We start from the raw sequence: 26,563 nt of genomic DNA on the forward strand, positions 1-26,563 counted from the left end.
ATTTGTATGGAAACACAAAAGACCCCGAATAGCCAAAGCAATCTTGAGAAAGAAAAATGCAGCTGGAGGAATCAGGCTCCCTGACTTCAAACTATATTACAAACCTACAGTAATCAACACAGTATGGTACTGGCACAAAAACAGAAATATAGATCAGTGGTACAGGATAGAAAGCCCAGAGATAAAGCCACACAAATATGGTCACCTAATTTATGACAAAGGAGGCAAGAACATACAATGGAGAAAAACAGCCTCTTCAATAAGTGGTGCTTAGAAAACTGGACAGCTACATGTAAAAGAATGAAACTAGGACACTGCCTAATACCATACACAAAAATAAACTCCAAATGGATTAAAGACCTAAATGTAAGACCAGACACTATAAAACTCTTAGTGGAAAACATAGGCAGAACGCTCTTTGACATAAACCACAGAAGGATCTTTTTTGACCCACCTCCTAGAGTAATGAAAATAAAACAAAAATAAACAAATGGGACCTAATGAAACTTAAAAGCTTTTTCACAGCAAAGGAAACCATAAACAAGACGAAAAGACAACCCTCAGAATGGGAGAAAATATTTGCAAATGAAGCAATGGACAAAGGATTAATCTCCAAAATATACAAACAACTCATGGAGCTCAATATCAAAAAAAAAACAAACAACCTAATTAAAAAATGGGCAGAAGACCTAAATAGACATTTCACCAAAAAAGATATACAGATGGCCAAGAGGCATATGAAAAGATGCTCAACATCACTAATTATCAGAGAAATGCAAATTGAAACTACAATGAGGTATCACCTCACACTGGTTAGAATGGGTATCATCAGAAAATCTACAAACAACAAATGCTGGAGAGGGTATGGAGTAAAGTGAACCCTTTTGCACTGTTGGTGGGAATGTAAATTGAAACAGCCACTGGAGAACAGTATGGAAGTTCCTTAAAAAACTAAAAATAGAACTACCACATGACCTAGCAATCCCACTACTGGGAATATACCCTGAAAAAGCTAATTCAAAAGGATACATGTACCCCAATGTTCATTGCAGCACTATTTAAAATAGTCAGGACATGGAAGCAACCTAAATGTCAATCGATAGATGAATGGATAAAGATGGAATGGAATATTACTCAGCCATGAAAAGGAACAAAATTGGGTCATTTATAGAGATGTGGTGGACCTAGAGTCTGTCATACAGAGTGAAATAAGCCAGAAAGAGAATAACAAATATCGTATATTAACACATATATGTGGAATCTAGAAAAATGGTATTGATGAACCTATTTGAAGGGCAGGAATAGAGACGTAGATGTAGAGAACGGACATGTGGACACTGAAGGGGATGGGGAGGGTGGGACAAACTGGGAGATTAGGTTTGACATAAATACACGATCATGTGTAAAATAGCTAGCTAGTGGGAACCTGCTGTATAGAGCGGGGAGCTCAGCTTGGTGCTCTGTGATGACCTAGATGGGTGGGATGAAGGGATGGGAGGGAGGTCCAAGAGGGAGGGGATGTAGGTATGCATGTAGCTGATTTGCTTCATTTTGTAGCAGAAACTGACACAACACTGTGAAGTAATTTTACTCCAATAAAAAATAAAAGAATACATCTAAATGTGGAGCAACTCTTGCTGGACACAAACAGGAGTCTGCAAGAAAGGCTCTTCTACAAACAAGGCTGTAAAGATCCACATGGCATCGGGTAGGAAGAGTGGAGAAGCAATCAGGCAAGACCCACACATTTAGCAGGACACAGAGGAGAAGGGAGATATGATGGGTTCAGAGATCCTCCCTGCAGAGTTAGGGGTTTGAACCACATATTGGGCACACCAGCCCTGGGGTCCAACACAAGGAAGACAAGTCCCCTTAGCTGGTTTGAAGATCAGTGGGACTTAGAGGAGGGTTGTAAGAAGCCGAGACTCTGCTCATAAAGAGCAGGTGCACATGCTTGCCTACTCTAGGGAACAAGGGGGAGGAAGCAGATTTAAAACTGTGTGGGGCTCTGGCTGATTTCCCACAACTGCTCCTGTCTACAGCAAGTGCCTGATCCAGCTGCTCTTGCTCCTATGCAGCTCTCTACTAGGACAGAGGTGCTTTAGGGGGTTGGGGGGAGTGAACACTTAAAGGAAATGAACCAGCTTGGACCTGACCCTCAGGGCTTCTGTTCCATCACCTTGAGCTCTGATCACACCCAGATAGGGCTGTGACAGCCACTGAGCATAGGAGAAGCCAGCTTGCATCTGGCTCTGGCTCTAGTCCCTCCATCTCCAGCCCTACCTCTCACCAAGCTGATAGCTGCCTGCACACCCCAGGAGAAGATGTGACCCATGCTCACTTCAGATTCAGCTTTCCCACCAAAGCCACTGGGTACATGCAAACTGCACAGGGACCCTCCCATGCAAGGGTACTCCTTCAAGACCAGGAAAGGTAACTATTTCACCTAATTTCATAGAGAAAGAGAAAGTTAAACAAAATGGGAAGACAGAAGAAATTGTTTCAAATGAAAGAACAAAGAAGTAAACCTGAAGAAAACCCTAATGAAACAGAGATAAATAACTTACCAGATAAAGGGTTCAAAGCATTAGTAATAAGAATGCTAACTAAACTTGGTTAAAAAAAAATTTGGGGTTTCCCTGGTGGCGCAGTGGTTGGGAGTCCGCCTGCCGATGCAGGGGACATGGGTTCGTGTCCCGGTCTGGGAGGATCTCACATGCCGTGGAGTGGCTGGGTCCGTGAGCCATGGCCGCTGAGCCTTGCACATCTGGAGCCTGTGCTCCGCAACGGGAGAGGCCACAGCAGTGAGAGGCCCGCGTACCACAAAAAAAAAAAAAAAAAAAAAAAAAAAAAAAAATTTGATGAACACAGGAAGAATTTTAACAAGGAACCAGAAAATATTAAAAAAAAAAAAAAGAAAAACCAAACGGAGCTCAAAAATACAATAACTGAAATGGAAAATACACTAGAAGGAATTAATAGCAGATTAGGTGATACAGAAGAACACATAAGCAATCTGGAAGAGAGAATAATGAAATCACCCAATCAGAACAGCAAAAAGAAAAACGAATTTTAAAAAGTGATAAGGGACAACATCAAGTGTTATAACACTCACATTATAGGGGTCCCAGAGGGTGAAAAGAGACAGAAAGGGATAGAAAATGTATTTGATGAAATTATGGCTGAAAAGTTCCTGAAGTTGAAGAAGGAAACAGATTTCTAGTACAGGAAGCACAGGTAGTCCCAAACAAATGAACCTAAAGAGACCCACATTGAGACATATCATAATTAAAATGGCAAAGGCTAGAGATAAAAAGAGAATTTTAAAGGCAGCAAAAGAAAAACAGAGTCACGTACAAGGGAATCCCTATAAGGCTATCAGCTGACTTTTCTGCGGGAACTTTGCAGGCCAGAAGGAAGCAACATGATATATTCAAAATCTTGAAAGGGAAAAACCTGCAACCTAGGATACTCTATCCAACAAGGTTATCATTCAGAATTGAAGGAAAGATGAATTTCTCTGACAAGCAAAAACTAAAAGTTCATCAATACTAAAGTGACCCTAAAAGAAAAAGGTCTCTTTAAGTGGAAAAGAAAAGGCTACAACAAGAAGCGAGAATTTATAAGAAAGGAAAAATCCCACAGGTATAGGCAAATATACAGTAGAGGCTGTGGATCAGTCACTTAAATAAGTGAGCATGAAGACTGAAAGACATAGATTGTAAAATCAACTATAACTACAATAAACAGTTAAGGGATATGCATGAAGATGTAAAATATGGCAACAAAAACACAAAACATGGGGAAAGGGAGTAAAAATGTAGATCTTTTAGAATGTGTTTGAACTTAAGTGATTATCAGTTTAAAACAAGTAGATATAGCTATAGGTCAATACATGAACACCATGGTAACCACAAATCAAAAGTCTACAATAGATACACAAAAACTAAAGAGAAAAGAACACAAGCATACTACTAAAGAAAATCATCAGACCACAAGGGAACAAACTAAAAGAAGAGAAAAAAGCAGAACTACAATAACAACCAGTAAATAAGTAAGAAAATGGCAATAAGTACACACCATAATCAAGTAGGATTTATTCCAGTGATGCAAAGATGGTTCAATATCTGCAAATCAACCAATGTGATACACCACGGTAACAAAACAAAGGATAAAAATCATATTATCATCTCAATAGACACAGAAAAAGAATTTGACAAAAATTCAACATGTATTCATGATAAACTCTCATCAAAGCTGATACAAAGGGAACAGATCTCAACATAATAAAGGCCGTTTATGACAAACACACAGCTAACATACTCAATCGTGAAAAGTTGAAAGATTTTCCTCTACAATCAGGAACAAGACAAGGATGCCCACTCACAGAACATCTATTTAACATAGTATTAGAAGCCTTAACCACAGCAAGCAGACAAGAAAAAGAAATAAAAAGGCATCCAAGTTGGAACAGAATAAGTTAAACTGTCACTATTTGCAGATGACATGACCATATACACAAAACCCTGAAGTCTCCACCAAAATTTAATTGGATTCCCCCACCGCCCCCAAAATGGGACCTAATTAAACTTAAAAGCTTTTGCACAGCAAAAGAAACCATCAACAAAATGAAAAGACAACCTACTGAATGGGAGAAAATATTTGCAATGATATGACCAATAAGGAGTTAATATTCAAAATATACAGCTCATATAAGTCAATATCAGAAAAACAACTCAATTAAAAAATGGGCAGAAGGGCCTCCCTGGTGGCGCAGTGGTTGAGAGTCCGCCTGCCGATGCAGGGGATACGGGTTCGTGCCCCGGTCTGGGAGGATCCCATATGCCGCGGAGCGGCTGGGCCCGTGAGCCATGGCCGCTGGGCCTGCGCATCCGGAGCCTGTGCTCCGCAACGGGAGAGGCCACAACAGTGAGAGGCCCGCATACCGCAAAAAGGAAAAAAAAAAAAAAAAAAAAAAAATGGGCAGAAGACCTAAATAGACATTTTTTCAAAAAAGACATACAGATGGCAAACAGGCACATGAAAATATGCTCAACATTGCTAGTCATCAGAAAAATGCAAATCATAACCACAGTGAGATATCACCTCACACCTGTCAGAAAACAACAAAAAGTCCACAAATAACAAGTATTGGGAAGAATGTGGAGCAAAGAGAACCCTAATACACTGTTGGTAAGAATGTAAACTGGTAGAGTCACTATGGAAAACAGTATGGAGGTTCCCCAAAAAAGCTAAAAACAGAACTACCATATGATCCAGCAGCTCCAATCCTGGATATATATCTGAAGAAAACAAAAAACAGTAGTTTGAAAAGATATATGCACCCCAATGTTCATAGCAGCATTATTTACAATAGCCAAGAAATGGAAGCAACCTAAGTGTCCAACAACAAATGAATGGATAAAGAGGATGTGGTATATATAGGCAATGAAATACTACTCGGTCATAAAAAAGAATGAAATTTTCCCATCTGCAACAACATAGATGGACCTGGAGGATATCATGCTTAGTGAAATAAGTAAGTCAGAGAAAGACAAATGCTGTATATTAGCACTTACATGTGGAACCTAAAATAAAAATACCAAACAAATGTAACAAAACAGAAACAGACTTACAGATATAGAGAACAAGCTAGTGGTTACCAACGGGGAAAGGGATGGAAGAGGGGTAAGACAGGGGTCGGGAATTAAGAGGTACAAGCAACTATGTATAAAATAAATAAGATTTAAGGATAGATTGTCCAATGCAGGGAATACTGCCAATATTTTATAACAACTTTAAATGGAGTACAATCTATAAAAATATTTTTTTTATTAATTTATTTTTTTTTATTTTTGCTCTGTTGGGTCTTTGTTTCTGTGCAAGGGCTTTCTCTAGTTGTGGCAAGTGGGGGCCACTCTTCATCGTGGTGCGCAGGCCTCTCACTATCGCAGCCTCTCTTGTTGCGGAGCACAGGCTCCAGACGCGCAGGCTCAGTAGTTGTGGCTCACAGGCCTAGTTGCTCCGCGGCATGTGGGATCCTCCCAGACCAGGGCTCGAACCCGTGTCCCCTGCATTAGCAGGCAGATTCTCAACCACTGTGCCACCAGGGAAGCCCTCTATAAAAATATTGAATCACTATTTTGTACACCTGAAACTAATATAATATTGGAAATCAACAATACTTTAATTTTTAAAAGTTAAATAAATAATAATAAATAAAGGTGTCCTAAAGACAAAAAAAATGGGTGAAGAACATGAGTGTCTCAAAATACAAATGAACAACTAAAAATATGAAAAGATGTCCAATTTTATGCATAAAGGCAAGAAAATTAAAACATCATTAACTTAGCATATTAAAAATTTTTGATAATATATAACTTTGGCAAGTGTACGAATAACAAGGTGCATGGATAAACTCTTACTCAGTGTCATCTGGAAATACACATTCTTTTGAGAGTATAATTTGGGAATATTGATTAAAATGAATAATATACAAACTCTTTGACCTACCAATTCCACTTTTAGTAAGTGATCCTACAGACACATTTGCACAATTGTGCTAATATATATTTTCCAGAATATTTGTTGCATATATATTTTGTTGATAAAATACTGGAAACAATTTAAATAGGATTTCCAAACAATAAAATACTAGTCAACCAAAGAATGAGGCAGAACTGTGTATAGTAATATGCAAAGATGCTCCAGACATTCAGTGAGGGAAAAAAAAATCGTACAGAACACTATACTTGTATATATGTATGTCTATGCTTATAATACATGGCCATATATGCACAGAAATATTGGGAAGACATGTAAGACGCTGTGTGTTTTTCTCTCTCGGGTGTACAACTGGAGGGGGCACGGAGAAGAGAAATTGTTTTTCTTTATACTTTTCTGTACTGCTACATTTTCTAGAGTACAAATTTGTTACTTTATAGTAAACACCCTAATTTGCTGCACCTTGCTTAGCTAATTACCTCTTAAATTGAAGCTTCACTGAAAACATTTTGGAAAACAAGCAGGATAAAACCTCTAGTGTCTAGGCCAGTGCAGATGCATGGTCCAGGTCCTAAATTTAATCTCTGTGTGTGGCCGGCTTTACCTTTGGTAGGATACTTAGATAAGCGGACTCGCTGGAAGCTTTCAGAAAGGCAGAGGAGGGCGGTGGGGGAGTCCTGGTGAGGTCCCTGATCAGTTCATCATTCCTGGAGCTCCTGAGGGAAAGGAAGCTGGCGCTACTCTGACTGAGGGTCCCGAAGCCTGCCAGGTCTGCATCGTGGAGAGAGCTTTTCTGGTGGCACCTGTATCTGGTGTCAGGGCTCACCAGGGCTTCTTCAAACACGGACTCCTCGTCAGAGAGCTGCAGCTTCTCCAGTTCCTTATTGATTTTCTGTACATCTGCCACGGTGGTGCCAGTGGACACGTGACTGTCAGGTTTTGTGTACTCAGCACAGAGACTGAGGATGGTCTCCAGACGCTGTCTCTCCTAGAACACAGAGGAGGGAAGGTCAGTGAGTTTGTGAGGAGACAACTCCGAATAAAAAGACAGAAGAGGCTGGGACCCCTGGTGAATTCAACCCACACATAATCCCACAGATACTTGGCTGGTGATGTTTTTCGTCACCTTTGATGAACCCATTTATAAATCCAGATGAAACCTAGGTTAACAATGCCTGATTTTCCTCTCAAATTCAATTCTTTATTTTTATATCCCAGTGCTGATCCTAGAACATACTAGCACTCAGTGAGACCTTTCTTTTTTTTTTTTTTTTTTTTTTTTTTTTGCGGTACACGGGCCTCTCACTGTTGTGGCCTCTCCCATTGCGGAGCACAGGCTCCGGACGCGCAGGCTCAGTGGCCATGGCTCATGGGCCCAGCCGCTCCGTGGCATGTGGGATCTTCCCGGACCAGGGCACGAACCCGTGTCCCCTGCATCAGCAGGCAGACTCTCAACCACTGTGTCACCAGGGAAGCCCAGTGAGACCTTTCTTGATTTATCAATTCTCCAAACACTTCAAATGTTTTTGTTTAATCTCCTTTTTAAAATCTTCATCCTCTTCCCTCCCTCTACTATCCACCTTCAACAATATCTAGCTCTTTCATCACTGTAGACTTAATATTTGAGTTTAAAATTAATTCTCTAGGGCTTCCCTGGTGGCGTTGTGGTTAAGAATCCGTGTGCCAATGCAGGGGACACGGGTTCAAGCCGTGGTCCGGGAAGATCCCACATGCCGCAGAGCAACTAAGCCAGTGAGCCACACTAACGAGCCTGCGCTTTGGAGCCCGTGTGCCACAACTACTGAAGCCCATGCACCTAGAGCCCATGCTCCACAACAAACGAAGAGTAGCCCCTGCTCAACGCAACCACAGAAAAAGCCGGCATGCTGCAACGAAGACCCAACACAGCCTAAAATAAATAAATTTTTTAAAAAACTATTTAAAAAAATTAATTCTCTAACTTCCTATAGAAATATCATTCTACTTTTTAGACACACAAAAGGCAAATGCTACTTTAGAAAAGGCTTAATTTGAAAGGCATAATAACTAGGTCTTCAATTTTTTTCTTGAAATGCTTCAAATTTTTTAAAACTATTTTTTATGTCTTGTCACCATATAAAGGTCTTTCCCACCAATTTCTCAAATGAAAAATTGAAATGGTTTTTAAAAAAAGAGAATGTCATAAGAAGATGAAGAACATTTAATGTCACGTCCAGATAGAAAGAGAGCAACATATTTCAAATTCTGAGATCATTAAATGTTTGAATCATTTAGCTGGAAAATAAAATGATAGTTTATTTGTCTAAAAAAATTAATATAAGGCCATTGATGTCTATAATGGTACCACTAACTGACACTTCACCAAGCTCCGCATGTAAAACACGTAGGTATTTATGATTTTTGACTTTAAGTAAACTCACTATACATTTGTGAACAAGGGGATATAGTTTACAAAATGCTTATCATAAACCTAGACAGCACTCTTTGGAGTGGGGAATCTCAACATCTTCACCTTTCATATTAGCCCAACTGCCAAAGTGAAAAAAAATAATAAAATAGCAAAAAACTTCTTTGGTTATTACATCTACCACATTGAAAAGAGAATTCAAAAGCCTTCCATAGAAAAATGTTTTCCAACCTAAACAGGAGGGAAATCCAAAAGGGAGGGGATATATGTATATATATGACTGATTCATTTTGTTGTGCAGTAGAAGCTAACACAACATTGTAACACAACTATACTCCAATAAAAATTAATTAAAAAAAAAAGAAAAGAAAAACGTTTTCCAAACTGGTTATCAGTAACAAAATAGAAAAGTGTTAAGCAGACCTGGGCTGCTGTTTTTAATATCTAATTGCAGAAAAATTGTAAAAACAAAATTCTGAAGGTAGTTCTCTTTATTAGCAGAAGAGTATCAAATAGAAAAGTCAAATAGGAACAGACTAACATAATTCCCTGGTTTTCATTAAATACATTCATTATATGACAAAACAGCATGAAATGACTTTCATCTGTCCTCTGAAGTATTCTCCCCACCCCAAAAATGCAACAGCTTGATCAAAAGGACTATTAAACGGGTTCTTATAAGCCCCACCTCCCTTTCACTGCCTGAACTTCTGGACTCCAGCTGCAGCTCCATCCTCATGGCCTCGTCCCACAGAAGGCACTCGGGTGCACAACCTCATCCCAGCTGCTTCTGCACCCTGTCCATCCAGGAGCCCTGATGCTTATTTATCTCTGTAACCACTACCAGCTGCCAAGCCCTACCCACCTCAGCTTTGTGGGGAAGGAGGGAGGGACACACAGCATTCATTGCCTTATTTTAAACTCCAACAATCTAGAAAAGTCTGCATGTGAATATGCAAAGACAACTGCAAGGGCGTATGTGAGGAAGGGGACAGGAACAAGATGTTATATTTTACCCCTTCTCAAAAGCATATGCATTAGAGGCTAATCTCCAAAGAAAAGTTCTCTTTCTGCCATGTAGGAGAATTAAGTTGAAGCATCTAAACTCAATCTTTGCTAATCTTCATAGATGACAGTGTGTATGCATTCACCTCAACATTCATTACATTTGGGATTATCGGAAAGTTGTCAGTTTCTCTTTACCAGGGCACTAATGAACAGTGCGGTCCTCAAAAGCATGAAAGGTACTTCTGCCCAGCCTGTCGTACATAGCAAAATTCCTCCCACATCTCCTTCCCAAAATAGTTTCTTTTGCTGCCAATGTCATTGCTTAATTCCAGAGGGAATAAATGATCCCAGCCAAAAGATGAATGCTATTTCAGACAGTGAAACAGTATTCAAAGGCGGGTACACAGGAAGTTTGGTCTACTGCTATGTGCTTCTCTCTATTCTTATCACCCCATTCACAGCCAATCTGTTCAGGTTTGAATCACACATGGATGCAGCACTGCTGCCCACGAGTCTAACAGAAATCCAGGCCGTGCTGAGACACACTGGCCCCGTAAGAACTGCATCAAAGAAAAATAAACTGATGATGAGAAGTGCGTCAGAAGAAAGTCTGTGAGGCATTTCAGAAAGCATGAGAAGCCTTTTAAGGAAACCCTGCACAGAATTTACCCTCATAACTCTCCCTTGAGCCCTCTTCATCTTTCCCATTCATCACGCCAATATTCTCCACTCTGCATGACCTAAAAGGAGGGCAGCCATTCCACACAGGACACTTTTGAGAATCAAATATGGCACTATTAATAATTATGCTGGGATAGCAAGCACAAACTGGCACTGGCAACCTGAGATGTGTGTCTCTCTTCCTAAAATTCAATTTTCTTTGATGCTTCACCTAACAACCGGCTGAATTACGAGGCTACTCTCTTTGACATCTCCAATTCCTACCCACCTTTCCAAACCAGCAATCCACAGAGCATTCTCTTGAAAAGGCACCAGTAGAGAGCCCAAATATCTAAATGGCCCAAAACATTGGTGTTAAGGGTTTAGAACGTAGGTCCCTTTGAATTAAATTATTTAAAATACATTTTAATTTTTTCTCTCTCTCTCCATTTTCCCTTTCCTCCAATTCCATATATCAAAGGAAGCTTTGAAGGAGACAAAAGAGCTTAAGAAATATACCTGAAAGGGGGACCAGGAGAAGATGGCGGAAGAGTAAGACGCGGAAATCACCTTCCTCCCCACAGATACATCCGAAATACATCTACACGTGGAAATGCTCCTATAGAACACCTACTGAACGCTGGCAGAAGACCTCAGACTCCCCAAAAGGCAGGAAACGCCCCACATACCTGGGTAGGGCAAAAGAAAAAAGAAAAAACAGAGACAAAAGAATAGGGACGGAACTGCACCAGTGGGAGGGAGCTGTGAAGGAGGAAAGGTTTCCACACACTAGGAAGCCCCTTCGCGGGCAGAGATGGTGAGTGGGGGAGGGGGGAAGCTTCGGGGCCGTGGAGGAGAGCACAGCAACAGGGGTGCAGACGGAAAAGTGGATAAATTCCTGCATAGAGGATCGGTGCCGACCAGCACTCACCAGCCCGAGAGGCTTGTATGCTCACCCGCCGGGTCGGGCGGGGGCTGGGGGCTAGTGCGCCACAGCTAGCCGGGAAGGAGTCCGGGAAAGTCTGGAGCTGCCGAAGAGAAAAGAGACTTTTTCTTCCCTCTTCGTTCCTGGTGCGCGAGGAGAGGGGATTAAGAGTGCCGCTTAAAGGAGCTCCAGAGACGGGCGCAGGCCGCGGCTATCAGCGCGGACCCCAGAGACGGGCATGAGACGCTAAGGCTGCTGCTGCTGCCACCAAGAAGGCTGTGAGCAAAAACAGGTCACTATCGCCACCTCCCCTCCCAGGAGCCTGTGCAGCCCGCCACTGCCAGGGTCCTGTGATCCAGGGACAACTTCCCCGGGAGAACGCACGGCGCGCCTCAGGCTGGTGCAATGTCACGCTGGCCTCTGCCTCCACAGGCTCGCCCCGCATCTGTACCCCTCCCTCCCCCCAGCCTGAGTGAGCCAGAGCCCCCGAATCAGCTGCTCCTTTAACCCCGTCAGGCGACCTACATGCAGAGGCGGGGCCAGAACTAAAGCTGAACCCCAGGAACTGTGCGAACAAAGAAGAGAAAGGGAAATCTCTCCCAGCAGCCTCAGAAGCAGCAGATTAAATCTCCACAATCAACTTGATGTACCCTGCATCTGTGGAATACCTGAATAGACAACAAATCATCCCAAATTGAGGAGGTGGACTTTGGGAACAAAATATATTATTTTTTCCCCTTTTCCTCTTTTTGTCAGTGTGTATGTGTATGCTTCTGGGTGAGATTTTGTCTGTATAGCTTTGCTTTCACCATTTGTCCTAGGATTCTGTCCCTCCGTTCATTTTTTTTTAATAATGTTATTTTATTTTATCCTACTTTATTTTATTTTATTTTATCCTCTTTCTTTCGTTCTTTCTATTTTTTCTCCCTTTTGTTCTGAACCGTGTGGATGAAAGGCTCTTGGTGCTCCAGCCAGGAGTCACTGCCGTGCCTCTGCGGTGGGAGAGCCAACTTCAGGACACTGGTCCACAAGAGACCTCCCAGCTCCACGTAATATCAAACAGCGAAAATCTCCCAGAGATCTCCATCTCAACACCAACACCCAACTTCACTCAACGACCAGCAGGCTACAGTGCTGGACACCCTATGCCAAACAACTAGCAAGACAGAAACACAGCCCCATCCATTAGCAGAGAGGCTGCCTAAAATCATAATAAGGCCACAGACACCCCAAAGCACACCACCTGACGTGGACCTGCCTACAAGAAATACAAGATCCAGCCTCATCCACCAGAACACAGGCACTAGTCCCCTCCACCAGGAAGCCTACACAACCTACTGAACCAACCTTAGCCACTGGGGACAGACACCAAAAACAACAGGAAATACGAACCTGCAGCCTGTGAAAAGGAGACTACAAACACAGTAAGATAATCAAAATGAGAAGACAGAAAACACACAGCAGATGAAGGAGCAAGGTAAAAACCCACCAGACCTAACAAACGAAGAGGAAATAGGCAGTCTACCTGAAAAAGAGTTCAGAATAACGATAGTAAAGATGATCAAAAATCTTGGAAATAAAATAGAAAAAATGCAAGAAACATTTAACAAGGACCTAGAAGAACTAAAGAGGAAACAGGCAATGATGAACAACACAATAAATGACATTAAAAATACTCTAGAAGGGATCAATAGCAGAATAACTGAGGCAGAAGAACAGATAAGTGACCTGGAAGATAAAATAGTGGAAATAATTACTGCAGAGCAGAATAAAGAAAAAAGAATGAAAAGAACTGAGGACAGTCTCAGAGACCTCTGGGACAACATTTAATGCACCAACATTCGAATTATAGGGGTCCCAGAAGAAGAAGAGAAAAAGAAAGGGACTGAGAAAATATTTGAAGAGATTATAGTTGAAAACTTCCCTAATATGGGAAAGGAAATAGTTAATCAAGTCCAGGAAGGACAGAGAGTCCCATACAGGATAAATCCAAGGAGAAACATGCCAAGACACATATTAATCAAACTGTCAAAAATTAAATACAAAGGAAACATATTAAAAGCAGCAAGGGAAAGACAACAAATAACAAACAAGGGAATCCCCATAAGGTTAACAGCTGATCTGTCAGCAGAAACTCTGCAAGGCAGAAGGGAGTGGCAGGACATATTTAAAGTGATGAAGGAGAAAAACCTACAACCAAGATTACTCTACCCAGCAAGGATCTCATTCAGATTTGATGGAGAAATTAAAACCTTTACAGACAAGCAAAAGCTGAGAGTTCAGCACCACCAAACCAGCTTTACAACAAATGTTAAAAGAACTTCTCTAGGCAAGAAACACAAGAGAAGGAAAAGACCTACAATAACAAACCCAAAACAATTAAGAAAATGGGAATAGGAACATACATATTGATAATTACCTTAAATGTAAATGGATTAAATGCTCCCACCAAAAGACACAGACAGGCTGAATGGATACAGAAGCAAGGCCCATATATATGCTGTCTCCAAGAGACCCACTTCAGACCTAGGGACAATTACAGACAGAAAGTGAGGGGATGGAAAAAGGTATTCCATGCAAATGGAAATCAAAAGAAAGCTGAAGTACCAATTCCAATATCAGACAAAATAGACTTTAAAGTAAAGACTATTACAAGAGACAAAGAAGGACACTACTTAATGATCAAGGGATCAATCCAAGAAGAAGATATAACAATTATAAATATTTATGCACCCAACATAGAAGCACCTCAATACATAAGGCAAATACTAACAGCCATAAAAGGGGAAATCGACAGTAACACACTCATAGTAGGGGACTTTAACACCCCACTTTCACCAATGGACAGATCATCCAAAATGAAAATAAATAAGGAAACACAAGCTTTAAATGATACATTAAACAAGACGGACATAATTGACATTTATAGGACATTCCAGCCTAAAACAACAGAATACACATTTTTCTCAAGTGCTCATGGAACATTCTCCAGGATAGATCATATCTTGGGTCACAAATCAAGCCTTTGTAAACTTAAGAAAATTGAAATTGTTTCAAGTATCTTTTCCGACCACAGTGCTATGAGACTAGATATCAATTACAGGAAAAGATCTGTAAAAAATACAAACACATGGAGGCTAAACAATACACTACTTAATAACCAAGAGATCACTGAAGAAATCAAAGAGGAAATCAGAAAATACTTAGAAACAAATGACAATGAAAACACAATGACCCAAACCTATGGGATGCAGCAAAAGTAGTTCTAAAAGGGAAGTTTACAGCAATACAATCCTACCTTAAGAAGCAGGAAACACCTCAAATAAACAACCTAACCTTGCACCAAAAGCAATTAGAGAAAGAAGAACAAAAATACCCCAAGGTTAGCAGAAGGAAAGAAATCATAAAGATCAGATCAAAAATAAATGAAAAAGAAATGAAGGAAATGATAGCAAAGATCAATAAAACTAAAAGCTGGTTCTTTGAGATGATAAACCATTAGCCAGACTCATCAAAAAAGAAAGGGAGAAGACTCAAATCAATAGAATTAGAAATGAAAAAGGAAAGGAACAACTAACAGTGCAGAAAAACAAAGGATCATGAGAGATTACTACAAGCAACACTATGCCAATAAAATGGACAATCTGGAAGAAATGGACAAATTCTTTAGAAATGCACAACCTGCCGAGACTGAACTAGGAAGAAATAGAAAATATGAACAGACCAATCACAAGCACTGAAATTGAAACTGTGATTAAAAATATCCCAACAAACAAAAGTCCAGGACCAGATGGCTTCACAGGTGAATTCTATCAAACATTTAGAGAAGAGTTAACACCTATCCTTCTCAAACTCTTCCAAAATATCGCAGAGGGAGGAACACTCCCAAACTCATTCTACGAGGCCACCATCACCCTGATACCAAAACCATACAAAGATGTCACAAAGAAAGAAAACTACAGGCCAATATCACTGATGAACATAGATGCAAAAATCCTCACCAAAATACTAGCAAACAGTATCCAACAGCACATTGAAAGGATCATACACCATGATCAAGTGGGGTTTATTCCAGGAATGCAAGGATTCTTCAATATACTCAAATCAGTCAACGTGATACACCATATTAACAAACTGAAGGAGAAAAACCATATGATCATCTCAATAGATGCAGAGAAAGCTTTCGACAAAATTCAACACCCATTTATGATAAAAACCCTGCAGAAAGTAGGCATAGAGGGAACTTTCCTCAACATAATAAAGGCCATATATGACAAACCCGCAGTCAACATCATTCTCAATGGTGAAAAACTGAAACCATTTCCACTAAGATCAGGAACAAGACAAGGTTGCTCACTCTCACCACTATTATTCAACATAGTTTTGGAAGTTTTAGCCACAGCAATCAGAGAAGAAAAAGAAATAAAAGGAATCCAAATTGGAAAAGAAGAAGTAAAGCTGTCACTGTTTGCAGATGACATGATACTATACATAGAGGATCCTAAAGATGATACCAGAAAACTACTAGAGTTAATCAATGAATTTGGTAAAGTAGCAGGATACAAAATTAATGCACAGAAATTTCTGGCATTCCTATACACTAATGATGAAAAATCTGAAGGTGAAATTAAGAAATCACTCCCACTTACCACTGCAACAAAAAGAATAAAATATCTAGAAATAAACCTACCTAAGGAGACAAAAGACCTGTATGCAGAAAATTATAAGACACTGATGAAAGAAATTAAAGATGATACAAATAGATGGAGAGATATACCATGTTCTTGGATTGGAGAATCAACATTGTGAAAATGACTCTACTACCCAAAGCAATCTACAGATTCAATGCAATCCCTATCAAACTACCACTGGCATTTTTCACAGAACTAGAACAAAAGATTTCACAATTTGTATGGAAACACAAAAGACCCCGAATAGCCAAAGCAATCTTGAGAAAGAAAAACAGAGCTGGAGAAATCAGGCTCCCTGACTTCAGACTATACTACATTGCTACAGTAATCAAGACAGTATGGTACGGGCACAAAAACAGAAATATAGATCAATGGAACAGGATAGAAAGCCCAGAGATAAACCCACGCACATATGGACACCTTATCTTTGATAAAGGAGGCAAGAATATACAGTGGAGAAAAGACAGCCTCTTCAATACGTGGTACTGGGAAAACTGGACAGGGACATGTAAAAGTATGAAATTAGAACACTCCCTAACACCATACACAAAAATAAACTCAAAATGGATTAAAGACCTAAATGTAAGGCCAGACACTATCAAACTTTTAAAGGAAAACATAGGCAGAACACTCTATGACATAAATCACAGCAAGATCCTTTTTGACCCACCTCCTAGAGAAATGGAAAGAAAAACAAAAATAAAGAAATGGGACCTAATGAAACTTAAAACCTTTTGCACAGCAAAGGAAATCATAAACAAGACCAAAAGACAGCCCTCAGAATGGGAGAAAATATTTGCAAATGAAGCAACTGACAAAGGATTAATCTCCAAAATTTACAAGCAGTTCATGCAGCTCAATATTAAAAAAACAAACAACCCAATCCAAAAATGGGCAGAAGACCTAAACAGACATTTCTCCAGAGAAGACATACAGATGGCCAAGAAGCATATGAAAGAATGCTCAACATCATTAATCATTAGAGAAATGCAAATCAAAACTACAATGAGATATCATCTCACACCAGTCAGAATGGCCATCATCAAAAAATCTAGAAACAATAAATGCTGAAGAGGGTGTGGAGAAAAGGGAACACTCTTGCACTGTTGGTGGGAATGTAAATTGATACAGCCACTATGGAGAACAGTATGGAATTTCCTTAAAAAACTAAAAATAGAATTACCATACGACACAGCAATCCTACTACTGGGCATATACCCTGAGAAAACCATAATTCAAAAAGAGCCATGTACCAAAATGTTCATTGCAGCTCTATTTACAATAGCCAGGACATGAAAGCAACCTGTGTCCATCAACAGATGAATGGATAAAGAAGATGTGGCACATATATACAATGGAATATTACTGAGCCATAAAAAGAAATGAAATTGAGTTATTTGTAGTGAGGTGGATGGACCTAGAGTCTGTCATACAGAGTGAAGTAAGTCAGAAAGAGAGAGACAAATACCACATGCTAACACATATATATGGAATTTAAGAAAAAAAATGTCATGAAGAGCCTAGGGGTAAGACAGGAATAAAGACCTACTAGAGAATGGACTTGAGGATATGGGGAGGGGAAAAGGTAAGCTGTGACAAAGTGAGAGAGTGGCATGGACATATATACACTACCAAATGTAAAATAGCTAGCTAGTGGGAAGCAGCCATATAGCACAGGGAGACCAGCTCGGTGGTTTGTGACCACCGAGAGGTTTGGAATAGGGAGGGTGGGAGGGAGGGAGATGCAAGAGGGAAGATATATGGGAACATATGTATATGTATAACTAATTCACTTTGTTATATAGCAGAAACTAACAGACCCTTGTAAAGCAATTATACTCCAATAAAGATGTTAAAAGAAAAAAAAAACAAATATATCTGAAGAAAATGGTGCACAATTCTTTTCCTTAGTGGTTAAGAAAAATGTTGTGGGCCGAGTGTATGTCTTTTGACCTCAGAGCTTTCTTTCTTTTTCAGAGGAATGTGTCTGGCACTGACCCACTCCATTTCACAGTCCTCGGTCAGGAAATTCTTCCATTTCCTGAACCCATCCAGTCCCCTTGTAATCAACAGCAGACAGTCTAGGCCCTAGGACTATGAATATAACATAGAAATAAATTATGCAGAAAATCAAGTGCTGATACTTAAGCACAGGTGAAATCTTTGTTAAAATCCCTCTTTTAACAGCCACTATAGAGAAAAGTATGGAGATTCCTTAAAAAGCTAAAAATAGAGTTACCATATGATCCTGCAAACCCACTCCTGGGCATATATCTGGAGAAAACTATAATTTGGAAAGATAGATGCACCCCAATATTCATTGCAGCACTGTTTACAATAACCAAGATGTGGAAACAATGTAATTGTCCATCAACAGATGAATGGATAAAGAAGATGTGATGTATATACACAATGGAATATTACTCAGCCATAAAAGGGAATGAAATTCATGTTGCAGCAAAATGAATGGACCTAGAATTATCATATTAAGTGAAGTAAGTCAGACAAAGACAAATATCTTATGATATTGCTTATATGTGGACTCTTAAAAAAAAGGTACAAGTGAACTTATTTACAAAAAATAAATAGACCCACAGACATAGAAAACAAGCTTATGGTTACCAAGGGGAAAGGAGGGTGGAGGGATAAATTAGGAGTTTGGGATTAACATATACACACTACTATATATAAAATAGATAACCAACAAGGACCTACTGTATAGCACAGGGAACTATACTCAGTATTTTGTAATAACCTATAGGGGAAAAGAATCTGAAAAAGAATGTATATATTACATATTATATATATATATGAAGCTGAATCACTGGGTACATCTGAAACTAATAGGACCTTATAAATCAACTATAATTCAATAAAAAAAAACCTCAAGAAAAAAAAAGAAAATCCCTCTTTTATAATTATATACGTTAGGTCATTTATTACATAAAACAAAGGGTTAACCTTTAACGGTTAGAAATAATTTAGTTGAAAGATTTTTCTCTAGTTAAGAGGACCTGTTATAACTGATTAAAAAGACCTCTCTCCTCTGTTAACTCTAGGGATTCAATGTTTCCATATCTTCAGTTCAATAACAATCTATTAAGTTACTCTGCCCGGTAACGTACTGGGGATACAAAGAGGAAAAAAGACAGCATTTCTACCCTCAAATCTTTAACAAGAGGCACAAATAGTCAATCGATTAAAGAAACAGTGATAACAGAGGTTTACCGAAAGCCAATGGATTCTTTTATGGGAAAGCAACACACAAAAATTACAGAAAAAGAAATGTGAGTTGAGTCCTTAAGGATAAATATGAGTCTGGTCTGTTGGACAGGTGGGCAGGGCATTTCTGTAAAGGAACCATATAATCACAGGCATAGAGTCATGGATTCTCATAGTATGCTCAGAGGTCAGCAACTACTATGTGGCTAGAGAGATGGGGTTCTCTGGAGGAAGAGGAATGAGGTACATGCAAGAAATGGGCCAAATTTCTTCCTCTTTATATCAGGACGTGTTAGATCCCAATACCCTAAATAAACTTTGGGAATAAATTCATAGGGTACACCAGCAAGAGTCAGAGACCTTGGTCTAAACGTGGATTGCAGAATGAGAAGAGCTGGAGCTGACAGCAAGTAAGCAGAATTTCTAGGATTCCACGATGAAACTTGATGTCTCAATTAGGTAGGTCAATAAGGAGGAAAAACAGAAGTAATGGCTAAAAGTCCTTTCTGTGGGTCTATTTGTTTTTAGAGATAAATCCCTTAGGGTAGAGATAAATGCCTGGGGCTTTTAAGATCAGTCCTCTTCTTTCTGGGCACAGAATAAAATGGTTCTTCTCTTCCCAACCCCCAAACTGGATATGACTGTCAAGCTTGCATCAGCCAATGAAATGTGAGAAGCAACAAGTGTCACTTCTGCCTGAACGGCCAGCACATGATTCATTACATGCCTGACTTTGTCATGGCAGCGTGACACTCCAGATGATGTTGGTTCCGTCAGTCTGGGCCTTGAGTGAGGAACTGTGGAGCAGAGACCTCATTCATCCCAAGCTGGCCATGGGGTAGGAAGGAGAAACAGATGTATGTTGCGTTAAGCTTTTGAGATACACTTGCCGTATAATAAAGAATTTGACTTTGCCCAAAGAGAAGTCTGCCTCTGCTGTTGGCTTCTGGAAGGTAATCTATTTCATACCTGATATGAGTGTTTTTGTTCATTAGGGCAAGTTTGGCCACACCAGATAATCTTAGGGTGGGGACTGGACACTCCAGAAACACCAACCATGTGATTTTGCGTGGGTGCTTTGGGTCATGTGGTATCCATCAACCTAGAGACAGAGATTAACAACGTGGGCAATCAGTCAACTATGGATTGTGTGATGAAGTCCAATAAAAACTCTGGACACCAAAGTTCAGGTAAGCTTCCTTGGTGGCCTACTCCATGTGTGCTATCACACACCAATGAAAGTAGAGTAACGCATCCTGACTCCAAAGGGAGGGGACAGTGGAAGCTTCACATTTGGAAACGTCTGACTGCTTTATACATCTCTTCCTTTGGCTGATCTTTGTCTGTAGCCTTTCCCTGTAACAAACAATAATCATGACTATAATAGCTTTCAGTGGGTTCTGTCAGTCTTTCTATGGAATTATTGAACCTGAGAGTGGTCTGGGGAACACCTTGAACTTGCAGTTAGTGTCAGAAGTGAGGATTGGTCTTAGAGACTGTGCCTTTTAACCTTGTAATTGGCCTTACACTTACCCAAACATTGCCTTAGTATTGTTTTCATCAGTTGAGGACAAAAGATCTGATTAAGAAACTGTATACATAAGTAAGGAGTTTTTATTGTTTGGTTTTACAAATTATCTTCATGGAAGTCAGTTTAATGTCTAGCTAAGAATATTTTATTGGGCTTCCCTGGTGGCGCAGTGGTTGAGAATCTGCCTGTCAATGCAAGGAACACAGGTTCGAGCCCTGGTGGGGGAAGATCCCACATGCCGCGGGGCAACTGGGCCCATGAGCCACAACTACTGAGCCTGCACATCTGGAGCTTGTGCTCCGCAACAAGAGAGGCCATGACAGTGAGAGGCCCGTGCACCGCAATGAAGAGTGGCCCCCACTCACCGCAACTAGAGAAAGCCCATGCACAGAAATGAAGACCCAACACAGCCAAAAATAAATAAATAAATAAATAAATAAATTTTTAAAAAAGAAAAAGAATATTTTATTTTATTTTATAGACTGGCCGGGAAGTCTACCTTCAGGCTTGTGGTCAGGAAAGTACTTTATTCTGCCACCCTGAGCTTAAATAGATGCACATGTGTGCCATCAGAAGGGCTGAGCTGGAAGGAGGCACATCTGACAAACAAAAGAGTAATGGTTTTGTGTGACTGTATCTGCTCTGGAGGCAACTGCAAGTTATTTAGAGAGTTACTAATAATGTGACAGCTACTAATTGATCAACAAACATTTGTTATACACAGATTACTATTAGGAGGTCGCATCACATACACCTGTTCTCCTTCCATAGTAATGGACAACTCAGTACTGAGGGAGAGTAAGACATATACAAATAACTAAGGCAACACTTACCACTCAGTCAGTTTTCAGTACCTGTTTCTCAGATATACTCAGTACACTCAAATGCACAAACACTGCCTAAGGAGATCAAGGCCATCTTGCTTAAACTCCCTAAACTTCCCTCCTCTATCATCTTTATCTAGCTGGTCCTCCTTTCCTCACTGTACCATAGTGGTTAAAAGCATGAACTTTGGAGCCAGGTTGCTTGGGTTTGAATGCTGCTTCCATAGCTACTTGTGTGGCCCTGGGCAAGTCATTTAGCTTTTCTGAGTCTTAGTTCCTCATGTATAAAACGGGATTACTGGAGTATCTACCTTATAGGGTGGTTGTGAAGATTTAAAAAAATATGTATAGATAGCTGGCACTTAGAATGCTGTCTGGGACACAGTAAACACAATAAAAGAATTAGCTCAGTTACCTAAGGAGCGTCCCTCAGTCTTTCCAAGGCAAAGCCCCCCACTTGCGCCGTTGCAACCATTTCTCTCCCACCTTCTTTGTGGCTTTGGTCTATTAATTATCCCTTCTCCTATACTCTTATTTCCTCTCTATTGACTCCTTCTCCTCTGTCTGAAAATGTACTCAAACCCCTTCCCTACACCCCCAATAACAATTAAATTATCAATTAAACAACTAATTATCCTTATCAGATGACGCAGTAGCTCTACCCTTCTACTTCCCTTCCTTCCTTCATGCCCCACCACCCCACACTCCCAATCTCTAAGAAGTTGCCAATGTTCAACACATCACTTCCCATCAACCCCAGCCCTTTGCAGTCTGGGGCAGTGTGTCCTGCATTTGTGCAGATTGGACACACAGTAAGAGAAGGGGGCACCTCCCACTTCTCCAGGAAAATTAGGGGTAAAGTGACAAGAAACAGGAGAAGCACTTTGAAATAAAGATATTTTCATGAAGGGAGCTTGGTAACTCTCTCTGTCATCTTATATTTTAATGATCTGTGGGGTAAAATGGCTTCTCCCTCTCACAGAATCTCTGGATTTTCAGGGCAGAATCTGTGTTAAGTTTGATGAAGCAGAAAGAACATTTATTTGGATTTGAAGTTCTGGACTTACCAGATCCATAACACAGAAGCTCAGTCTTTCTAGTCTATTACCTGGTCTGTAAAACAGAGATTGTAAAATTAGCCCCTACCCTTAAGTTCTTGGAGAAACTGATAAGAGCTTGTGTATGAGAACATTTCATACACTTTATACTATAAAGTTTACAATTGGTGCCTGAGCGGGTCCTCAGTGTTTGTTAAACAGGATTAAAGATGGTGCCCATTAAAATATGACGTGAAATAGACAATTGTCTTGTGGGTCCTGGGGAACCATCTCTAATCCTGGTTAACAAACAAACCTGAAAAACAAATCCAATTGTTTTCAGGCAAAGGAAATACAGGAAAAAATATGTTATGCAGCCAAATGGCTCCCTGAAAATTCACAAATCTATGGGGTTCCTTTGCCAATCTGGAAAGAGAGAGAATGCCCTCATTGCCCAGAATGCCTCCCCATGGTAGATCATGTGCCTGAGCCCAGTCACCATAGTAACCCAGGGAGGAAGGAATTTTTTCTGTCACTGACTGCCATTTGGTCCCTCTATCCCCACCATTACAGAGCAACATATATTCCCTACAGCATAAGTCCAGTGGAGCAGCTTCTAGAAAGAACTACCTTACAAAAAATCCATCTCCTATCCAGCGCACACTTCACCCTTGACATAAAACCCAGGTTTCTATTCCAGGTTGCCCCTGGCTCCACCTTAAATGCCAGAGATAATCATTGTCCCTGCCCTGTGAGTACATGCCTCATTCAAAATACCTGAGGAGTTTATCACATCCTGCCTTTGCTCATACCCAAAGAAATTCAGTTCTTTTCATCTCATTTCATAAATGTATCCTCACACTCCTGATCTTTTTTTTTTTAATTACTATTACTCATAGCTCCTTAAACCTGCTTGCCTCTACTGTTATTTTTAGCTGTGTCCCTCTCCTGGAAAGAGCTTATACTTTAAAAAATATGTATGAATATAAGTATATAATATGTTTAATTATTAACACATTTATAAAATATATTTAAATATTAGTTTCATAGCTTAATAATATATACTTATATGAATTACATATAATACATGTGTATGCTGAGGTAACATTTATTTTTATTCTCATTTATATCAGGCGTGTCCTAAAATATTACCACTTGATTAAATTAATCCTGTTACTTTTTAATCCAAGAATGTTTTCTCAACTTGCTTTTTCCACCTCTATCTATTCCTTGCATTTGCTAGGCAGACTCAAGTTAATCTCTGACCATCTAACTAGGATCTTCTGTATTTTACTCCTTTTCTGATGCCTTTTTTGCATCATTTTGCCATTTAAAATCAACTGACAGACATGCAAGTTCTGATAAGTTTTACTTTTATAAAATATCAGTCTTCTGCAATGAAGAGTGGCCCCCGCTTGCCACAACTAGAGAAAGCCCTCGCACAGAAACGAAGACCCAACACAGCAAAAATAAATTAATAAACTCCTACCCCCAACATCTAAAAAATAAAAAAATAAAATAAAATAAAATAAAATAAAATAAATAAAAGAAGCATAAGCTGTGGTTGGAATGTTGATAATGATTGTTATTTATAAAAAAAAATATATCAGTCTTGTGGTGACCTACTCTTAAAATATTACAAGATGCCATTTGAAAGAAAATGCCCATTATGAATGACTACATAATGTTATTGCTGCTACTCAGAAAATTTAAGGAGGAAAATAATACACTTCTCCCTATAGACTGAAAAACATTGGCTGTAAAGAAATGAAATTCACGTGATCAATATAATCATAATTTCCACAGTGTGTAAGAAAAATATGCCAGGTATTTTTCCTCTTACGTGGACAGGGTTTCGGAGAAAATCTACATGGTGTCTGAGTCCCTTCTGTTAAAGAAATTATGCTATTGTTCTATACCATCAAAGAAAACATGACAAAACAAAAGTCCAATAGTACTGTCATTTCTTTACATTTTCACCTTGGCTTAACTAAGTTCCAGAGGATCTTTTTGTTTTGTTTTGTTGTTGTTGTTGTTTCTCCTGAAAGACCACAGTTTACAATATGCAATCCATTGAAATACTTTTAGAATATTATGTAATATTTTATTTTGTTCAATCAAAACCAGTTCATGAGAGGTATCAAAACTCAATTTTCACATTTGAAACTCTATCCTAAAAAAAAATCAACTCTCTCTTTTTTTTAATGCACAAAGAAGTTGGTGAAGTAAAAAAGTAAGAAAGTCTAGCAAGTGAGAAAAAGAGACTGGGCTATCACATATCAACTGAAAGTACTGCAATGCAACTATTGATGGGAGATAAATCTCATGGGAAATACTATGTGTTAAAATTTAAAAAGCATGCTATCAAGTTTTATATATAGAAATGCAAAATAAACAATGACATGTCTTCTTTATTTGAGCTGTTAGGAAAGGAACAATATTTTCCTTTCTCCCAAGACAACTTTCAAAAATTGCAATCTCTGTCTAACATGATTTAGGCCTTGGTCTTCATGAGCTGATGGAAAAGACAAACTTTCAAAGTTCTGGCTCTGTTATTCTATAATCAAAATGAAAGAATAATACATGTCTGAAGAAACTTGATCTTTTTAACTGTACTTTTAGCATTTTCTTAAAATTATCTTTTTTCAAAATCTAAATTACAATCCCAGAGCTGGGATAGGGTCTTAGCCATTTTGAATGAGAAGAACATCAATTTTTCCAAATGAAAATTCTTTTGTAAAACATGCCCCCACAGAAATATTTCCCCCTTGCAGTCAATTAGACTTCACCAGAGCAAAGTTCTTGGCTATTCTGAACTTTCAAAAACCAGTCTCACCAATTTCTGCTTTTGGGAAGATGGTGTAGAGGTCCTTTTCCCTATTCTTCTCACTAAGTACTACTAAGAACCTTGGACATTTTAAATGTAAGACAAGCATAAGACCCTGAAAAATGGAGAGAAAGCAGCAGATCAGTTAGGAAAATAGGGACTCAAGGAAAAGCACAGAGACAGGCTCCCTGGGATTTTCTTTTGCCTCATAAATCTCAGACTTAGAGTTGAAGAAGAGGCAACAACATCAACAACCTGGCTCAATCGCTAGAGAATTATGCAGTGAAAAAAGCCAAATGAAAAAGTTTACATAGTATGTGATTACATTTGTGTAACATTCTTGAAATGACAAAATTATAGAAATGGAAGACAGACCAGTAGTTGCCAGGGGTTGAGGAGGAGATGAGGGTAGGAGGAAAGTAGGAGTGGCTATAAAAGGGCAACAGGAGAAACCCTTGTGGTGTTAAAACTGTTCTGTACCTGACTGCATCATCATGAATATCCTGGTGTAATAGGGAAGAACAAATCTGACTCCATATTAGATCTGTTTCTTTTACTTTAACTTTTGTATTTTATTGCTTTTGCTACAAGTTAAGAATGTTGCCTATAGCCTGAAACACACGATAGGCCATTCTCAAGGGTCTTTTAAAAAAATAATACTTTCCCATTCATATAGAGATACAAAGTTGCAGAACACTGAACACCATTTGTCTTATTGGAGGTTTACAGGAACATCACGACTGACCTACACAGACAGCTGCAAGAACAAAGGATTCCGACACCAAGAAGTATACAACAACCAACCACCCCCTACCCCTTTTAGTATAAAAGAAGCCTGAATTCTAACTGGGGTAAGATGAGTCTCCTAGGCACTAGTGCACCATCTTCTAGGTCTGCTGCCTTTCTCAACAAAGTTGTTATTCCTTG

General features: G+C 39.4%; 1 protein-coding gene across 19 annotated transcripts in view; it reads right to left on the bottom strand.

The window, feature by feature from the left end:
* The window catches only part of PHLDB2 (pleckstrin homology like domain family B member 2), a 130,596-nt gene that overhangs the window by 62,650 nt on the left and 41,383 nt on the right, over positions 1–26,563 (bottom strand). For 18 of the 19 annotated variants that reach the window (XM_082626156.1, XM_082626158.1, XM_082626160.1 and 15 more), the window contains one exon: positions 7,109–7,492. In XM_082626156.1, the coding sequence (XP_082482282.1) occupies positions 7,109–7,492 (384 nt within the window). The remainder of the gene's footprint in view (positions 1–7,108; positions 7,493–26,563) is intronic. The other variant, XM_082626152.1, reaches the window with a different exon arrangement.

This window comes from Mesoplodon mirus (assembly GCF_964341445.2).
Source record: "Mesoplodon mirus genome assembly, chromosome: 6".
In the NCBI taxonomy this organism is placed as follows: domain Eukaryota; kingdom Metazoa; phylum Chordata; class Mammalia; order Artiodactyla; family Ziphiidae; genus Mesoplodon; species Mesoplodon mirus.